We start from the raw sequence: 18,755 nt of genomic DNA on the forward strand, positions 1-18,755 counted from the left end.
CACTATAATGTGTATACCCTAAGCCAAGCCTCACTTTTCATGCTGGGAGCCAACACAGAATGATTTCCTTGGGGAAATGGCTATCAAATTGTGATTTCCTAGCTCTACTAGTGTGGAATCTAGTTAGGGACATGTTTTGTGAACATGTCATCTTAATAATAGAAAATTGTATATGACGTCTTCAAGACAATGAGAAGTACTTTTCCCACCTGGGTTTAGGCTGGGGTAGCATAACATTGCTATAAAAAAAATTTGATGGCAATGAAGATCTACATACAGTACCTGGCTGAGAACGTAGGGCAGGTCCCTCCGAGATACCTTAACTAAATTTTTGCTCTTTGCCAGAAACTGAAGTTCCTCATCATTGAGGCCGATGTGGATCCTGCCATTTAAAATGCCCACGGTTGCAGGTACTGACCCATTTGTCCTTACAATCTCTTCCACCTCTCTGGCCATGCTGGAATAATACAGACAGAGCAACAAAAAATAAAACAGAAAAATGATAAGGTGGGAAATATTTTCAGATCTCTCTGCCACCATGTTGCAGTTCCTACTTTATAACATTCCCTCAACTTCTGCTAAATCTGATTCCTCTCCTGAACCTTACAACTAGCAGAAGTCTTTGGATCTCATTGCCAGAGGTGCAGCTCACATTGCCACGTTGCCACATTGCCAATGTTCAGTAGCTCTGAAAATCGGGCCCTTTATATGTTTAGTTTCCAGCGGGTGTCTGAAGGTCTGACCTGCCTGTCTGTGTTGCATAGATTAGAGGAGATATGATTTGTGGTGGAGATGTTTAATTATAGTCTTCCCTAATATGCACCCAGGTCTATTCTGTGGCCAGTGAACAAAAAAGTGCTATATGTCCCGAGTCACTTATCAGTTCTGACTTCATCCTAAAAGGTAAACCAGGGCAGGTATAGGTGGAAGAGACTGAGAACTCTTCCTAAATTGTGCCATAGATTATTTGTGTAAAAGTGGCTTTCCATGTCGCAAAGCAAACAGGTGTGGATGGGATTTGTTTCCATTAATTTGATTTACTGTACTCTGCCAGCTTTTCTGTCCGCCGAACAGCTGAAGGTGAATATCATGGAGAAACGAAGGGTAATGATTTAGTATGTTAAGGAAGCAATTACACATAATCTGGCATGTGCTTATATTAGGTACTTCCATACCTCTTTTGTAAGACATGAAGATGTAGGCCAGGGGCTCTCAAACTGGGGGTCGGGAACCCTCAGAGGGTGGCAAGGGCATTACATGGGGCATCGTGAGCTGTCAGTCTCCACTCCAAACCCCGCTTTGTCTCTAGCATTTATAATGGTGTTAAATATATTCAAAAGTTTTTTTTAATTTATAAGAGGGGTCGCACTCAGAGGCTTCTGTGTAAAAGAGGTCACCAGTACAAACGTTTAAGAACTACTGATGTAGGCCAAGTGCTGTCAGCTCCCTGAAAAGTGAGGGTATTTAGTGCAAATGATCCTCTCGAAGTATGGGATTGTTTTTTATAAAACATATTGTATCAACTGGCTAATGAGTCACAGCTCATACACCTTTACTGGATAGCCACCTATTCCAAGTCTTCATTAGACACTCAAATTCCTCCTCGCATAGTGCTGACTTTGGATATGGACAGTGAAAGGCATGGGATACTGAAAGGCTGCAAGTTGGGGCTTCCTCATCTTTGCAGGCTTTTTATTTACTAATTTGTGAGACTACTTCATTTCTTGTTGAGCAGAATGCAGATTTGGCAGGTCCTTCTGCCCCTGGGGCTTCTGTACCTGTCCTAGGCTGCCTTCTCACTAAAACAGAACTCACTGCATTCTGATCTCTAAGGAACAGCACCAGAGGAAAATAATGGCTGTATAAGAAACTAATAGAAAATTCAGTACAGTAACCTTCCTCTGCCATAGCTCGGTAGCTAAGCAGAAGTATGGGAGATTGCTTACATGTTTGGCATTGTCCCTCAGAGGAATACTTATATAGAGGGTACGCACAAGTAAAGAGTTGGTTGCAGAGATGGGGTTCCTTGGCACAGTGCTGCCTTAGTGTAGGCCAACAATAGAGTCCAGAACATTGCAGTGGCATTTACAGCCAATGTTCTTACAGGTACAGATGAGCAGAGGTCATCACTCTATTCCAGTAACTTTTCCATTATAAAAGATGTAGCCAAAGAAACTGATGAGTACTTGCAAGGTCTCCACAAGCGATACAGCCACAAATGCCTGAGCTCTCTATCCAGATGAGGCAACGTCGTCATTTGCTGCCACTTTGTGAAGAGACCCAGGGATTTGATGCTACAGATGGATATGTATAGTACATGTAAATCTAGGGTTTGTCATGTAGTTCTGATGTCTTTGGAAGCCCAGATGCAGCTGTTTTGTAACCAAAGTCATATTCTGCATGCTTACCACACCCTCAGTTCCCATTAATTGTAGTGGCAGCTTTGGGTGAACCACAAAACAGAAACAGGCCCACAGATTATCAGACACAACTGTACAATTTTGCTGCAATAGGGTCATCAAATCTACAACCTCAAATTCTGGGGATAGGGCATGCCATGTGTAATGATGGTACTCTCCAAGGCTACGATTGGTCTCCCATCAGTCAGAGCTTCCTCCACAGAAGATGAAACCCTGAAATGAGTTCCTAGGAATAAAATATAGGAAAACCATTTATATTTTAAGGTGACGATAGACTTTTTGATTTATCAAACTGATCTACATTAGGCAGCGTGGGGATAGCTGAATAGGGAGATGGAGGATCAAACTGGGATGAGCACATAACCTAATTTTTATGGGACAGTCCCAATTTTTGTGAATCTGTCCTGTGTCCTGCAAAGCCATGCGAAAGCAAAACCTGCTTGAAATGATTAAATCATTTGGGTAAGGAAAAAACCTTTTATGCTTTACAACGTAATTTCGTCACACAATCAGTGTGTTTTTCTCTTCCTGCAGAACAAGATGGGAAAGGTGGTAACACACCAGCATTTGGAGTCCTGAACCCTATGCCTCTCTTGAATACACCAAAAACCCAATAAAATCAAAAAGGGCTGAACAGAGAGTTTTATTCCATATTTTCAGTGGCATCAGATTGTAAAAGAGCAAATGTAGAACTGTTTTGCATATATGGTAATTCAGTATGGACTTTACAGGATTTTTTTTAAAGCTAAATGGTTTACTAAAATTATTCAGACTTTTCAAGTAAATATACTACTTAGTGCCACAAACCAGAAAAGAATTCATCATTTTGAGACCAATTTTAGGGGAAATTTTGAGAAGAGAAAGCTATGAATTTATTCTGTATCAGCTCAGCACCTACAGTACTCGCCACAGGCAGGAATTCAGATAGTCCAAGATCAGATCAATGCCCAAAGTGCCATGAAATTTAGACAAACAATTTTTTTAGGAGTAATGTAGAGCTTGAAGAGTGATTAGGATCCTTTTAATCCGAGGATTATTCTTTATTATTTTTTGTATTGCACTAGCATCAAAGGGTCCCAGTCATGCTTCTCCTGAAATCTGAACTGTGAAGTCAATTGTCAATCAATTTCATATTGAACATTATAGGCCTCATTATCCTCTCCCACCAATTTTATAGCTTATAACTCCAGGGACTTCAATGAAGCTAATCCCAATTTACACTGGTGTAAGTGAGAGGAGAACTGGGCTTTGCAAGTCTGCCATGATTTGGGAAGGGTGTGGTAAAAATACCACCACAGCCAAGACATTACAGTATCATGCACTGAAATTCCCTTGCCCCATACTTTTTCCTATAAATGCCATAAAACAGAAGCTCTCTGTGAAATGGGTTTTAAAAGGCCTCAGGCTACCTTGAGTGAGCTGCCTCTGCATTGTTCCCAGACAGGATCCTGGTTGCATTCCGCTAACAGGGACTTTTTTAGAGGACACTACTCACCATGTAGGAATCTTCTCATCTGGATGATCCTAGGAGCCACAGCACCTGTTTGTCTTCCCAAGGTACAGGCCAGATTTCCAATCATGCTGTGTGCAGGGATGGCACTGTCAGGAGAGCAATGCCATGTCAAATGAAAGTAGTATAGAAGGCAGTGACCTTATTGTTTCCCAAACTGCTTGTTAATCATGAACTGCAGCCCAGCTCCCTGTGATCTCCAGATTGAGAAAACAAGTTGTATGTGTTGTAGAGGATGGGCTAGCAGACGGAAAAATCCTATGTGTAGATGAACTGGGGTTTTGGGTGCCTTAGACAAAGTGGTAAGCAGTATGGTAAAATGTGCAAAGAAAGAAACCTGCAGACAAAGAGAAAGCCAGTTGGCAGCAGGGTCGGTGCAAGGAAGTTTCGCGCCCTAGGCAAAACTTCCACCTTGTGCCCCCCCAGCCCTGCAGCAGCTCCCCTCTGCCCTGAGGTGCCCTCCCCCCCACGGCAGCTCCCAACCCCCAGGCCCGGGGAGCCCTGCGGTACCTCCCCACCCTAGCTCACCTCTGCTCCGCGTCCTCTCTCAGCACGCTGTCCTGCTCTAATTCTCCTCTCAGGCTTGTGGCGCCAAACAGCTGATTGGCACCGCAAGCCTGGGAGGCGGGAGAAGCAAAGCAGTGACTGCACGGTGGAACCCCAGGCTGCTGGCAGTGGCGCGCTGACCCCGGGGAACCCCAGGCTGCCGACAGTGGCACGCTGACCCAGGGGAACCCCTGGGCTGCCGGCGGCAGCACGCTGACCCAGGGGAACCCCTGGGCTGCCGGCGGCAGCTCAGACTCCCTCTCCCTCCCAGGGCAGTGGCCGTTCAAACACTTAAAAGAAAAATTGGAGGGCGCCGCTTTTTGGCGCCCCCAAATCCTGGCGTCCTAGGCAACCGCCTAGTCTGCCTAAATGGTAGCACCGGCCCTGGATGGCAGATAGTAAATACAGAGAGACAGACTAGCTTCCCCAGAAACAAGAGGGCTGAATAATCTCTTACTTTATGTAATCACTACATAAAAAGGTACAAAGGGCTGGAAATGGGGAGTTTCAGTTCAACTCCAACAATAGTTCCTTCAGTCCTTCTCCAGAAGCTATTCTTTTCTCTGAACAACTTCTGTTAATGTCTGTGAAACTATTCCTTCATTCTAAAAAACTTATATATCTAAATAGAAAGTTAGTTGCATAGAAAGAGATGGGCTTGTGGTGAAGGCAATGGACTGGGAGTCAGGAGCAATTCTTGGCTCCTTCACAGACTTCCTGTGTGAACCAGGGCAAGTCTCTTAATCCTCTGGGTCTCGGTTTTCCAGCTGTGAAATGGGATAATACTTCCTTTGTCTATCTTGTCCAGTTAGACTGTAAATTCTTCAGGACAGGAAGTGTCTTTTTACTACGGGTTCATGCAGTGCCTAGCACAGTGAGGCCCTGTTCTCAGTTGGGACCTCTAGGCATTACTATAATAGAAATAATTAATAATAATTAATATATACACACTCAGTAGGTGATTTTTGATAGAATCTCAGAAATCCACCTGTAAGGAAGGAATGGGTCTGTTTGGTATAAAGGGGGGAATAGTTCTTACAGACATTCTCTCTCAAGCCACCAAACATCAGTTGCCAAGAGAGATGAGACACTCCTGACCTAAACAGTGGGCCAAATCCAGATGTCAATACTCCTCTTTTAATTTGTCCTTACTAAAACAAAACCTCTATTTCATTAAATGTTTGGAATCAGATATGATATCTGGGGAGCAAAATCCCCCTTCTATATATGTGCTCTTTATTAGATCTGTGCTAAACTCCAACAGTTTGGGATCCCCAAGGGTTCACACGAACTTTCTAGTTTTGAGTTGTTAGCCTGCCACCCACAGGCCAAATTCAGCCCTCGTGTAACCCCTTTGAAGACAGTTGGATATCAGGTCACTCCAGTTTGGTGCTGAGTTTCCAGTTTTAAATAAGCCCCCAAACTGAATGTGAAACATCAGCTGAAATTGCCAAGTTGCACCTGTTTGGGAATCAAAACCAACTTGTTTCCACTCAAAGCCCTACATTACTTCAGGTTTACTAGAAACTATTCAGCCAACATTCACTTAATATTCAGACTAGGTTTACTGAGAGATTTTTGAACTTGGCAGACATTTTAGCAAACCCTGCCTGAACTTTTGGTTTATAACAAAAGATATGAAGTTTCATTACAAAAGTTTCACACAGTTCTAGTTTAAACTAGCTTTTCCCCAAGTAACCCTCCCCCAAACCCTCCCAGCTAGAAGCTCTTTGTTATGTGCCATCAGCATTTTGATTTCATTAAGTGGTGGACTGGTATGTTGTCAGTCTCTTACCTCTGAGTTTCTGTCTGACATACATGGGCTGTTGTCTGCACTAAATTGTCACTCAAGCAGCTCTGCAGGGAGGTGGGACTGGTGGGGCTTGCAGCAGAATTGGCTTGAGCTGTTCCGCATTCCAGCCACATGCTCAACGCTGAGATAGTCTATCATTAACAGCCTAAGCAGCTGGGGCTCTGCAACTGGTCCCTGCATAGGGGGTAGGAGAGAATTTCACAACTGAATGGGGATTTCTTTTGCTAACTCGGTGCCAAATATTTTCCCCTCTTTTCACATCACTTTTTTTTTTCACTTTTCATGTTCCTTTGTTCTTTGTATGGGTCTTAAACATGAACTTAGTGCTGGTGAAAGTCAGTAAATGGAGAGCCCTGGAGATTTAAGTTCTACTTATTTATCCACAGACAGTGCAGAAAGTAGCAACACAAGCTTCCTTTACAGCCCTCCCAACATGGGAGGTGTTAAACCCATCTTTGGAGGAGAGCAGGTAATTCACTCTAAATGCCCGTTCAGTCCTTGAAGGCTCCGCAAGGAATGCTGCTGGAGTTGGTGCCAGGTTTGGTTATACTCAGAGGTGAAAGTAAGCCAGTACGGTCTGGTATGGGGTACCGGCAAGAGCCAGTACGCCGTGCCGGAAGCATCGACTTCCATGGTGGGGATTGAAAGGGCTCTGGGCTGCCCGCAGCTGCAGGCAGCCCAGAGCCCTTTGAATCCTGGCCACGGCTCTGGCGGCCGGGCCGGAGCTGGGATTTAAAGGGCTCAAAGCTCCCCGCGGCTGTGGTCAGCCCAGAGCCCTTTAAATCCCGGCCGCGGCTCCAGTGGCAGGGCTGGGGCCGGGATTTAAAGGGCTCAGAGCTCCCCATGGCTGCGGCAGCCCAGAGCTCTTTGACTCCCGCCACACCTCTGGCGGCTGGGCTGGGGCCAGGATTTAAAGGGCTCCAGGCTTCCCTCAGTGACAGGAGCTCTGGGCCCTTTAAATCCCTGCCCCAGCCCCACAAAGCTTGGGGTTCCCCCTGGTGGCCAGAGCCTTGGGCCCTTTAATTTGCCCCTTAGGCTCCCAGTCACCTCTGCAGCTAGGAGCCCCTGGTTGATTTAAAGGCTCTGGGTCTCCCAGCCACAGCTAGTTCCCCAGGGCCTTTAAATCTTGAGAGGACACACCTCTTCCAGATGAGGCCACGCCTCTTCTGGATGAGGCCACACCCCCTCAGGACTCCGGCAGTACCAGTAAGTCCTGTAAGTTGCTTTCACCCCTGGTTATACTTTTTCTGACATGGATACCTGTCCCCTGGGACATTTACAGAGAACACTAGCTCATTTCACAAAAGCCACTGGATAGCTCTCAAGCTGTAATGACTTTCAGACCCTACAGATCTGAGCTGGATTCAGACTTGGAACTAGAATTGAAATAGTCTTTATCCCCTTTCCAAAATAAAAGCTTACATGAAGCTATATAAAATGGAGAGCCCTGGAGATTTACAAACACAGTGTTTGTTTAGATGAATCAAATAAAAACCTCTAGAAAGAACTAAACAATTAAAATAAACAATATGTCATATTTTCACGAGATTATATCAAATTTAAGGTCAGGGTGGATCTCATAACTTATCATAACATCACAGTTTCTCAAACACCATGAATTTTAGTCTGGAAATTCCAATCTAAATTTAAATCTACTTTAAATTCCAAGTTAAAGTTCCACTTTACAGAACAAGCAAACAAATAAAGTCGAAAGCTTTGGGAAGATACAAATATACAGAGTCACGCACACAAATTCTGCCCTGTGGTACCTTCCTGAGCACAATGAGTCACTCTAAGTTAACCTCATTCATCTATATCACAGGTTCCTCTGATTAGTGACCATCAAAAGGACCTTACCAGAGTCCCCTGTGATCACTGATCCAATCCCAAACTCTTAGGCTGGAGGAGGTTCTACACAAACTGCCTTATCACTGGACCCATCTTTTTCTTCTGTGTACTTTTTTTCTGAAGGGGATGCTAGTCTGCAGCCTAGGGTTAAACACGTTACTATCCATTACTTTTGTTGGCAATCCTTTTATCTGGTATGAATTATAATCTCATGGGATCCATCCAGTACAGCCACAATCTTTCTGTGCAACTTCCATGCAGAACATAAAAGTAACTAAAGTAATCAGTAGCCTATTATTTCTATACCAAGTAAGCAGTAATATGTAACTGATTCCACTGAAACTCCATAATCAGTAAATCCTAGAAGATTAATTTGGAAAGTAACATATATGCCTTGCAGTTACCCTTTCCAAATAGAGCTGTCTACAATTTTGCTAATGATAGCAGTAGTGTTTCCTTCTCCCTCAACTGTTTCAATAAAACACCTCAAGAAAACTGCATGCAAAAATATGTACGTGATCCAATTCTGACTTGCACACACTGCAAGGGAATTTAACTGCAGGGAAAGATAGGGTGTGCCCACAAATACAGTAAGTGGATATTGCACATTTCTTGAATTAATGTAATATTTTGTGGGGAGTATACGTAGTTCATTTGCTTTATTTCACATTCAGGAAGGTTTTCTTGGAAACATGACAGTACTGTAGAAACTTAGCTGGGCTATCACTTTATTTTTTAGAGACACCAGGTGGAGGTAATATCTTTTATTGGACCAACTTTTATTGGTGAAACACACACGCGTTCAAGCTTACACAAAGCTCTTCTTCAGGTCTGGGAAAGGTATTCAGAGTGTCCCAGCCTAAATCTTTGCAGGCTACCATACAAATCAATTTGGAAATCAAGCTGCATAACCAGTTGTTGACCCCTGTTCTAGTAAAATGACACTTTTGCCAAGGCTGTTCTCATTCAATGTGACCTCAGCATGCAGTTCATCATATCAGGAAATCCGAGTTTAACAGTTCTGAAGAAAATGCAGCCTTCCGTGTATGTTTTCTTCTGTTATTTTTCTCCCCAAACCAAATGGAAACCATTCTCTCTGTGGGTGTCAGAATTGCAGCTCAGCTCTGCAACTTAGCCATGTAAAGCACAGGTGTCACTATACTACCCTGGTCATGTGCTGGTAATCTTACACTTCTTGTAACCTTACACCTCAGATATCTGGAGTACATATTTTAGGTTTGCCATAATGAACATATGAACTTTCGTGAACAATACTGGGAGCCCAGTTCTTCCCTCAGTTCAATTTAAAGCCATTAGGCTTCATAATCAGTGAAAGAGAATAAATGACTTTGATACTGAATACTCCTCCATATAAGAGGCAGACTAGCAGCAATGTTCTAGAGAGAACAGAAGCTTCTGGGATGGGGAATACAGTGAGTAATGTCAGAAGGACCAGAGACAGGGGCAGGAGTGGGGTGGAGAGTCTAAAAGACAGTGACAGCTGGAGTCAGTCAAAGAGAGGAAAACTGCTCAGGAAGGATAGACAGGGGAAAAAGGGAGGAGGTGTTGCCTTATATATTAAAAATGTATACACTTGGCCTGAGGTGGAGATGGACATAGGAGACGGAAGTGTGGAGAGTCTCTGGGTTAGGCTAAAAGGGGTAAAAAACACAGGTGATGTCGTGCTGGGAGTCTACTACAGGCCACCTAATCAGGTGGAAGAGGTGGATGAGGCTTTTTTCAAACAACTAACAAAATCACCCAAAGCCCAAGATTTGGTGGTGATGGGGGACTTCAACTATCCAGATATATGTTGGGAAAATAACACCGCGGGGCACAGACTATCCAATAAGTTCCTGGACTGCATTGCAGACAACTTTTTATTTCAGAAAGTTGAAAAAGCTACTGGGGGGAAGCTGTTCTAGACATGATTTTAACAAATAGGGAGGAACTTGTTGAGAATTTGAAAGTAGAAGGAAGCTTGGAACTTGTTGAGAATTTGAAAGTAGAAGGAAGCTTGGGTGAAAGTGATCATGAAATCATAGAATTTGCAATTCTAAGGAAGGGTAGAAGGGAGTACAGCAGAATAGAAACAATGGATTTCAGGAAGGCAGATTTTGGTAAGCTCAGAGAGCTGATAGGTAAGGTCCCATGGGAATTAAGACTAAGGGGAAAAACAACTGAGGAAAGTTGGCAGTTTTTCAAAGGGACGCTATTAAGGGCCCAAAAGCAAGTTATTCCGATGGTTAGGAAAGATAGAAAATGTGGCAAAAGACCACCTTGGCTTACCCTTGAGATCTTGCGTGACATACAAAATAAAAAGGCGTCATATAAAAAATGGAAACTAGGTCAGATTACAAAGGATGAATATAGGCAAATAACACAGGAATGCAGAGGCTAGATTAGAAAAGCAAAGGCACAAAATGAACTCAAACTAGCTATGGGAATAAAGGGAAACAAGAAGACTTTTTATCAATACATTAGAAGCAAGAGGAAGACCAAAGACAGGGTAGGCCCACTGCTCAATGAGGAGGGGGAAACAGTAACGGGAGACTTGGAAATGGCAGAGATGCTTAATGACTTCTTTGTCTCAGTCTTCACTGAGAAGTCTGAAGGAATGTCTAGTATAGTGAATGCTTACGGGAAGAGGGTAGGTTTAGAAGATAAAATAAGAAAAGAGCAAGTAAAAAATCACTTAGAAGAGTTAGATGCCTGCAAGTCACCAGGGCCTGATGAAATGCATCCTAGAATACTCAAGGAGTTAATAGAAGAGGTATCTGAGCCTCTAGCTATTATCTTTGGGAAATCATGGGAGACGGGGGAGATTCCAGAAGACTGGAAGGGGGCAAATATAGTGCCCATCTATAAAAAGGGAAATAAAAACAACCCAGGAAACTACAGACCAGTTAGTTTAACTTCTGTGCCAGGGAAGATAATGGAGCAGGTAATCAAAGAAATCATCTGCAAACACTTGGAAGGTGGTAAGGTGATAGGGAATAGCCAGCATGGATTTGTAAAGAACAAATCGTGTCAAACTAATCTGATAGCGTTCTTTGATAGGATAACGAGCCTTGTGGATAAGGGAGAAGCGGTGGATGTGATATACCTAGACTTTAGTAAGGCATTTGATACAGTCTCGCATGATATTCTTATAGATAAACTAGGAAAGTACAATTTAGATGGGGCTACTATAAGGTGGGTGCATAACTGGCTGGATAACCGTACTCAGAGAGTAGTTGTTAATGGCTCCCAATCCTGCTGGAAAGGTATAACAAGTGGGGTTCCGCAGGGGTCTGTTTTGGGACCGGTTCTGTTCAATATCTTCATCAACGATTTAGATGTTGGCATAGAAAGTACGCTTATTAAGTTTGCGGAAGATACCAAACTGGGAGGGATTGCAACTGCTTTGGAGGACAGGGTCAAAATTCAAAATGATCTGGACAAATTGGAGAAATGGTCTGAGGTAAACAGGATGAAGTTCAATAAAGATAAATGCAAAGTGCTCCACCTAGGAAGGAACAATCAGTTTCACACATACAGAATGGGAAGAGAATGTCTAGGAAAGAGTATGGCAGAAAGAGATCTAGGGGTCATAGTGGACCACAAGCTTAATATGAGTCAACAGTGTGATACTGTTGCAAAAAAAGCAAACGTGATTCTGGGATGCATTAACAGGTGTGTTGTAAACAAGACACGAGAAGTCATTCTTCCGCTTTACTCTGCGCTGGTTAGGCCTCAATTGGAGTACTGTGTCCAGTTCTGGGCACCACATTTCAAGAAAGATGTGGAGAAATTTGAGAGGGTCCAGAGAAGAGCAACAAGAATGATTAAAGGTCTTGAGAACATGACCTATGAAGGAAGGCTGAAGGAATTGGGTTTGTTTAGTTTGGAAAAGAGAAGACTGAGAGGGGACCTGATAGCAGTTTTCAGGTATCTAAAAGGGTGTCATCAGGAGGAGGGAGAAAACTTGTTCACCTTAGCCTCCAATGATAGAACAAGAAGCAATGGGCTTAAACTGCAGCAAGGGAGATTTAGGTTGGACATTAGGAAAAAGTTCCTGTCAGGGTAGTTAAACACTGGAATAAATTGCCTAGGGAGGTTGTGGAATCTCCATCTCTGGAGATATTTAAGAGTAGGTTAGATAAATGTCTATTAGGGATGGTCTAGACAGTATTTGGTCCTGCCATGAGGGCAGGGAACTGGACTCGATGACCTCTCGAGGTCCCTTCCAGTCCTAGAGTCTATGAGTCTATGACTGTCATTTGGGAGCCAGCAGATCAGACTCTAAACTGAAGTAAGTTGTTTCCCAAAGCCCTAAGGAAAGGGAGTTTGCCGCTAGAACTGGTTGGGAATTTTCTGAGGTATTCATTGGAAAATGACAATTCATGGAAAGCAAAATGTTACACAGAAATTAGGGCTGTCAAGCGATTAAAATGATTAATTGTGTGATTAATCGAACATTTAAACAATAATTGAATACCATTTACTTAAATATTTTTGGATGTTTTCTACATTTTCAAATATATTGATTTCAGTTACAACACAGAATACAAAGTATACAGTGCTCACTTAATATTTAGTTTTGATTACAAGTATTTGCACTGTAAAAAAACAAAAAAAAATAGTATTTTGCAATTCACCTAATACAACTACTGTAGTACAATCTCTTTATCATGAAAGTTGAACTTACAAATGTAGAATTATGTACAAAATAAACTGCATTCAAAAATAAAACAATGTAAAATTTTAGAGCCTGAAAGTCCACTCAGTCCTACTTCTAGTTCAGACAAACAAGTTTGTTTACATTTTAGGAGATAATGCTGCCCACTTCTTGCTTACAATGTCACTTGAAAGTGAGAACAGGCATTCTCATGGCACTGTTGTGGCTGCTGCTGCAAGATATTTACGTGCCAGATGTGCTAAAGATTCATATGTCCCTTCATACTTCAACCTCCATTCCAGGGGACATGCGTCCATGCTGATGACAGGTTCTGCTCGATAATAACCCAAAGCAGTGTGCGCCGACGCATGTTCATTTTTATTATCTCGGTCAGATGCCACCAGCAGAAGGTTGATATTCTTTTTTGGTGGTTTTGCTGTTTCTGTAGTTTCCACATTGGAGTGTTACTCTTTTAAGACTTCTGAAAGCAAACTCCACACCTCATCCCTCTCAGGTTTTGGAAGGCACTTGAGATTCTTAAAACTTGTGTCAAGTGCTGTAGCTATCTTTAGAAATCTCACATTGGTACCTTCTTTGCATTCTGTCAAATCTGCAGTGAAAGTGTTTCTAAAATGAACCACATGTTCGGGGTCATCATCTGAGACTGCTGTAACATGAAATATATAGCAGAATGCAGATAAAACAGTGCATGGGACATACAATTCTCCCCCAAGGAGATCAGTCACAAATTTAATTAACACATTATTTTTTTAATGAGCGTCATCAGCATGGAAGCATGTCCTCTAGAATGATGGCCAAAGCACAAAGGGGCAAACGAATGTTCATGTTTAGCATATCTGGAACGTAAATACCTTGCAATGCCGGCTACAAAAGTAGGAGCGTTGCCAGCAGATCGAGGGAAGTGATTACTGCCCTCTATTTGGCACTGGTGAGGCCACATCTGGAATACTATATCCAGTTTTGGGCCCTCACTATAGAAAGGATGTGGAGAAATTGGAGAGTCCTGCAGAGGGCAACGAAAATGATTAGGGGGCTGGGGCACATGACTTATGAGGAGAGGCTGAGGGAACTGGGCTTATTTAGTCTCCAGAAGAGATGAGTGAGTGGAGATTTGATAGCAGCCTTCAACTACGTGAAGGGTGGGTGTGATGTTATTGATATGAACTGTGAGCATATAGATCATTGTTGCAACCAAAGTCATATAGTTGCACCAAATCTTGTACAAAAGAGGTCAAGTAAGATGTCTATGAAAAGGTTATGATTTGCTGTTTATGATTTTGCTATCTCTATGAATGTATCATTTTTGTATTTAAAGTTATAAGTATTGGCTCTATACTGTATTTCAAACTTGTGCTATGATTCTGGGTGACACCCCAGACAATTTGGCATCAGCACTGCCTAGCCTGTTTGATGGCCCATTAAGGACCATCAGCTATACAAATGACCCATTGAGAGAGGGCAGATACACCTTGTTACTCAGCAAAGCATGCAGGGACATGCCTATGAACAGAACTCTAAAGTTTTTCCATGCCATGTGCTGGGTAGCTTTTGTTTGGAACAAAGGAAGCACAAGCCACATGGCAAAAGGACTGTAAAAAGCAGCTGCACCATCTCCATTTTGTCTTCAGTCCTGCTTCTTACCTCTGGAGGAACTTTGCTACACTGAAGCTCTGAACAGAGAACTGAATGACCCATCCAAGCTTTGGATTTGAGTCTGCAGTTTATTCCATCACTGCTACAAACCTGAACCGAGAACTTTGCCATTGCTGTATGTAATTGATTACTTTGACCATTGTTTGCTTTCATCTATATTTATTTTTTTGAACAAACCTTTAGATTTTAGATTTTAAAGGATTGGCATAAGCATGATTTATGGGTAAGATCTGACTCAGAGGTGAAAGTAACTTACAGGACTTACCAATGCTGCTGGAGTCCTGAAAGGGGCGTGGCCTCAACTGGAAGAGGCGTGGCCTCAGCTGGAGGAGTTGGGGCCTCTCGAGATTTGAAGGGCCTGGGGCACCGGCAGTGGCTGGGAGCCCCAGGGCCTTTAAATCAACCCGGGGCTCTCAGCTGCACAGATGGCTGGGAGCCCCCGGGGCTCAGAGGCAAATTAAAGAACCCAAGGCTCCAGCCCCTTTCAATCCCCACCACAGCTCCGGCAGCTGGAGCCGCAGGCAGGATTTAAAGTACTCTGGGCTGACCGCAGCCGCGGCAGCCCAGAGCCCTTTAAATCCAGCCCCAACTCGGCCGCCAGAGCCACTGCAGTGTGTGTGTGGGTGTTAAAGGGCTTTGGGCTGACCGCAGCTGCGGTAGCCCACAGCCCTTTAAATCTGGCCCCAGCTCGGCCGCCGGAGCCGCGGGTGGGGGGTTTCAGGGCTCTGGGCTGCCTGCAGCCGTGGCAGCCCAGAGCCCTTTAAATCCGACCCCAGCACAGCCGCCCGAGCTGCAGGCGGGATTCTAAGGGCTCTGGGCTGCCCGCAGCCACGGTGAGCTCTGAGCCCTTTAAATCCCCCCCGCGGAAGCCGGTGCTGTCTGGCATGGTGTACTGGCTCTTGCCAGTACGCTGTACCGGACCATACCGGCTTACTTTCACCTCTGATCTGACTTATATATTGTCCTGGGTCTGCAGCTTGGTCCTTTGGGATCAGGAGATCCTTTTTCCTTTTACTTGGATATTGGTTTTCATAACCATTCATCCCCATAAGGAGTGGTGCTGGTAGTGATAAAGGGAACAGGAGTATTTGAGGGAATTGCTTGTATGACTTCTGGTTAGCCAGTGGGGTAAAACCAAAGTCCTCTCTGTTTGGCTGGTTTGGCGTGCCTTAATAGTAAAGGAACTCCAGCTTTGGGCTGTAACTGCCCTGCTCTAAGCAATTTGTCCTGAACAAGGAGTAGTGGTCTCAAGTTGCAGTGGGGGAGGTCTAGGTTGGATATTAGGAAAAACTATTTCACTAGGAGGGTGGTAAAGCACTGGAATGGGTTACCTAGGGAGGTGGTGGAATCTGCATCCTTAGAGGTTTTAAAGGGCCTGCTTGACAAAGCCCTGGCTGGGATGATTTAGTTGGGGTTGGTCCAGCTTTGAGCAGGGAGTTGGACTAGATGACCTCCTGAGGTCTCTTCCAACCCTAATCTTCTATGATTCTAAGAAGAGGGCAGCATTATCTCCTGTAAATGTAAACAAACTTGTTTGTTTTAGCGATTGGCTGAGCATGGAGGAGGACTGAGTGGACTTGTAGGCTCTGAAGTTTTACTTTGTTTTGTTTTTGTACACTTTTTGATTTCAGTTACAGCACAGAATACAATATATATGAAAATGTAGAAGAACATCCAAAATATTTAATAAATTTCAATTAGTATTCTATTGTTTAACAGTGTGACTAAAACTGCCATTAATTGTGATTAATTTTTTAAATTTGTTAATTTTAAGTTAATCACGTGAGTTAACTGCAATTAATTGAAAGCCCTAACACAAATGTTTTTATTAACTTCTGATGAAACACATGGAGCTGTCCATAAGTTTCCCTCCAGTTCACAAGGGCGTCCAGTTGTGCAGCTCCAGGGCACCCTGCTTTGCAGGGCTGCCCCAAGGTCAGAGATCCCTGTGATGCCAGAGCTTCCGGGTTCCCATTTCTGTGACAGAGTATCTGGAAGCCTGGGGAACCCCAGCTCCCAAATTCTGAGGCTCCTGGTTCAGGCATGGTTCACTGGGCTTCTAGGCTTCCAGCTCCCTATCAGTCCATGCTGCCAGGGAGCTGGGAACTTAGAAGCCCCTTAAGCCACGACTGAGCAAGGAATCGCAGAGCTTGGGCTCCATGGCTCAATTTTGTTTCAAAACTTTTGAAATGGAAAGTTTCTAACATTGCTAAATGATTTTTTTTTCAGACTTTCCCTTCCACAAGAAATTCTGAAAATTCTACTTTTGGTTCAAAAGAGGACCGGATCTTTCTGCAGAATTTCCTACAGAATGTAAGTTCCAACTTTCAATGATCTCCAATAACAGGAAAAAACTGTTTTTAAAAGTATGTCCTGCATGACTATTTTACCTATAATTGTAGGTAGTCCTATCTTAACCCAGATTTCTAATCTCTGGGGTTTGGATCTCAGCAAGTTCCCCAACAGTCTCTGTTTCCCCCAACCACCCCCCATCTCCATGCCCTGAGGCAGGGCCGGCTCTAGCAATTTCACCACCCCAAGCACAGCGGCACGCCGCGGGGGGGTGCTCTGCCACTCGCCGGTCCCATGGCTCCGGTGGACCTCCCGCAGGCGTGCCTGCGGATGCTCCACCGGAGCCGCGGGAACAGCAGACCCTCCGCAGGCATGCCTGCGGGAGCTCCACTGGAGCCGCCTGCCGCCCTCCCAGCAACCGACAGAGGCCTCTGTTAATGCCCAGAGCAGGTACAGCATGGGCAGCATCTGTGTGGGCTTCCCAAGTGGCTGGCCAGTGTGCCTCCCCAATTCTAGCGTGAGAGGATTATGATGCTTCTGTGCTAGGGTGACCAGGCATCCTGATATTTAGGTGTTTGTCTCGCAATTTCTCTCTGCTGGCAACACTCAGGTTTTTTTTTTCTCTGCCAGCGGACCCCCCCCCCCCATGTGTCCCGATATTTTCTCCCTCTCATTTGATCACCCTATTTTGTGCACATTGAGGCTGTGGCTTCCCTGATGCTGCGGACAGGGTGAGGTCCCTGTCTGGCTGCCGCACCTGTGTGGCTGACAATGTGGCAACACCACACTGTGGGGTACAGCACCGTGCACAAGGCTGACACATTGGAACCCCTCCCCAGGGGTGTTAGCTCCGCTGGGGCCCCAGCAAACGTGATGTGCTGGGCCTCAAACTGCCCTGCAGCTCCTGAGCCCAGCCCCTGCCACTGGGGCACTGCCTAAGGCAGCCCCCTGTGCCACAGGCTAAGCTCCGTCCCGCTGCTGCCCTGGGGTCGGGTCAGGCGGCCACAGCCAGCCAGGCAGTGAAGAGGCTGGGTATGGGGGGGGCGGGAGGAAGCAGGCTACGGAGATCGCCGAACCCTTTCGCTCCCCGGTTCCCGCGGCTTTCATTCTACGGGCGAGTGGGCGTGGCCAAATGGTTCCAAACGCCCCGCCCACCGAGATCGTGACCGCGCCCCTCCCGGCCTCACACGTCGCGCTCCTGAGTGGGCGTTACTAATGCGCCGATCCACCAATCAGCGTTGTCCTTCCGAGTGGGCGGTTCCACGGTGTGTTCTTCCCGAGCTTACGCCTGCCCGCCAGGCCCCCCCCAGCAAAACAAAGGGGCGGGGCCACAGGGGTCCCCTGAGGCCCTCCAGACTCGTCCGCTCGCCCTCCCTCCCCCGCCTGACCGGAAGGATGTGCTCCCGGAAGTTCCGGTGCCGTCGCTGTGTGGGATAAACAGTAATGGCGGAGGCTGCGGCTCCGGGAACAACAGCGGCAACACCGGGAGCAGCGGCCACGGCCTCCAGCCCCACAGCCGCGCCCCTCGCGCCGCCGGCTGCAGCGGGCTCGGGAGGAGGCGGCGGCGGCTGGACCAAGCAGGTCACCTGCAGGTAACGCGCTTTCAGGGGAGCGGAGTGGCACCGGGGACCCCTCGGGGCTGCTGCCCTTTCCCCGCCTGGGTCCCCGGCGGCTGCAGCCGGGCCGGCTCCTTCCCAGTTCCTGCCCCCACCTCACCTCTGTCTGGGCCCCCCGGCAGCGGTCCGGCTAGGGAGGCATCGTCTCTGTGTAGCCTTGCACCGCCGTGACTGTGCCCAGGAGGGGCCCCCGCCAGACCGGGCTCCGCCTCTAATCCAGCAGCTCCTCACCCATCCCGGCGCCGGCCCGGGCCCGGGCCCCTGTACAATTGGTCAAACTTCTTATGTTGTTGTGAAGAAGCTGGCGCTGCCTGCCCTCTGGGCGCTGCCGTGTAAACAAGAGTGAGGAATCGGATCTGCTCTCTGAGGCTGAGGG

General features: G+C 45.7%; 2 protein-coding genes across 3 annotated transcripts in view; one reads left to right on the plus strand and one right to left on the minus strand.

Moving 5' to 3' along the window:
• LOC115640988 (pseudouridine-metabolizing bifunctional protein C1861.05-like) overlaps nt 1-18,558 on the minus strand; it is a 64,465-nt gene extending 45,907 nt beyond the window's left edge. Inside the window, exons 1-5 of the mRNA XM_030544047.1 lie at nt 18,480-18,558; nt 6,272-6,463; nt 3,916-4,019; nt 2,532-2,646; nt 283-457 (exon numbers count right to left, since the gene is read on the minus strand). Of these exons, the coding sequence (XP_030399907.1) occupies nt 283-457; nt 2,532-2,646; nt 3,916-4,019; nt 6,272-6,402 (525 nt within the window). The 5' untranslated portion in view covers nt 6,403-6,463; nt 18,480-18,558. The remainder of the gene's footprint in view (nt 1-282; nt 458-2,531; nt 2,647-3,915; nt 4,020-6,271; nt 6,464-18,479) is intronic.
• MKRN1 (makorin ring finger protein 1) overlaps nt 18,166-18,755 on the plus strand; it is a 28,808-nt gene continuing 28,218 nt past the window's right edge. Inside the window, exon 1 of one of the 2 annotated variants that reach the window (XM_030544062.1) lies at nt 18,166-18,355. In XM_030544062.1, the coding sequence (XP_030399922.1) occupies nt 18,207-18,355 (149 nt within the window). In that variant the 5' untranslated portion in view covers nt 18,166-18,206. The remainder of the gene's footprint in view (nt 18,356-18,755) is intronic. The other variant, XM_030544056.1, reaches the window with a different exon arrangement.

Source organism: Gopherus evgoodei, chromosome 1 (assembly GCF_007399415.2).
Source record: "Gopherus evgoodei ecotype Sinaloan lineage chromosome 1, rGopEvg1_v1.p, whole genome shotgun sequence".
Lineage (NCBI taxonomy): Eukaryota > Metazoa > Chordata > Testudines > Testudinidae > Gopherus > Gopherus evgoodei.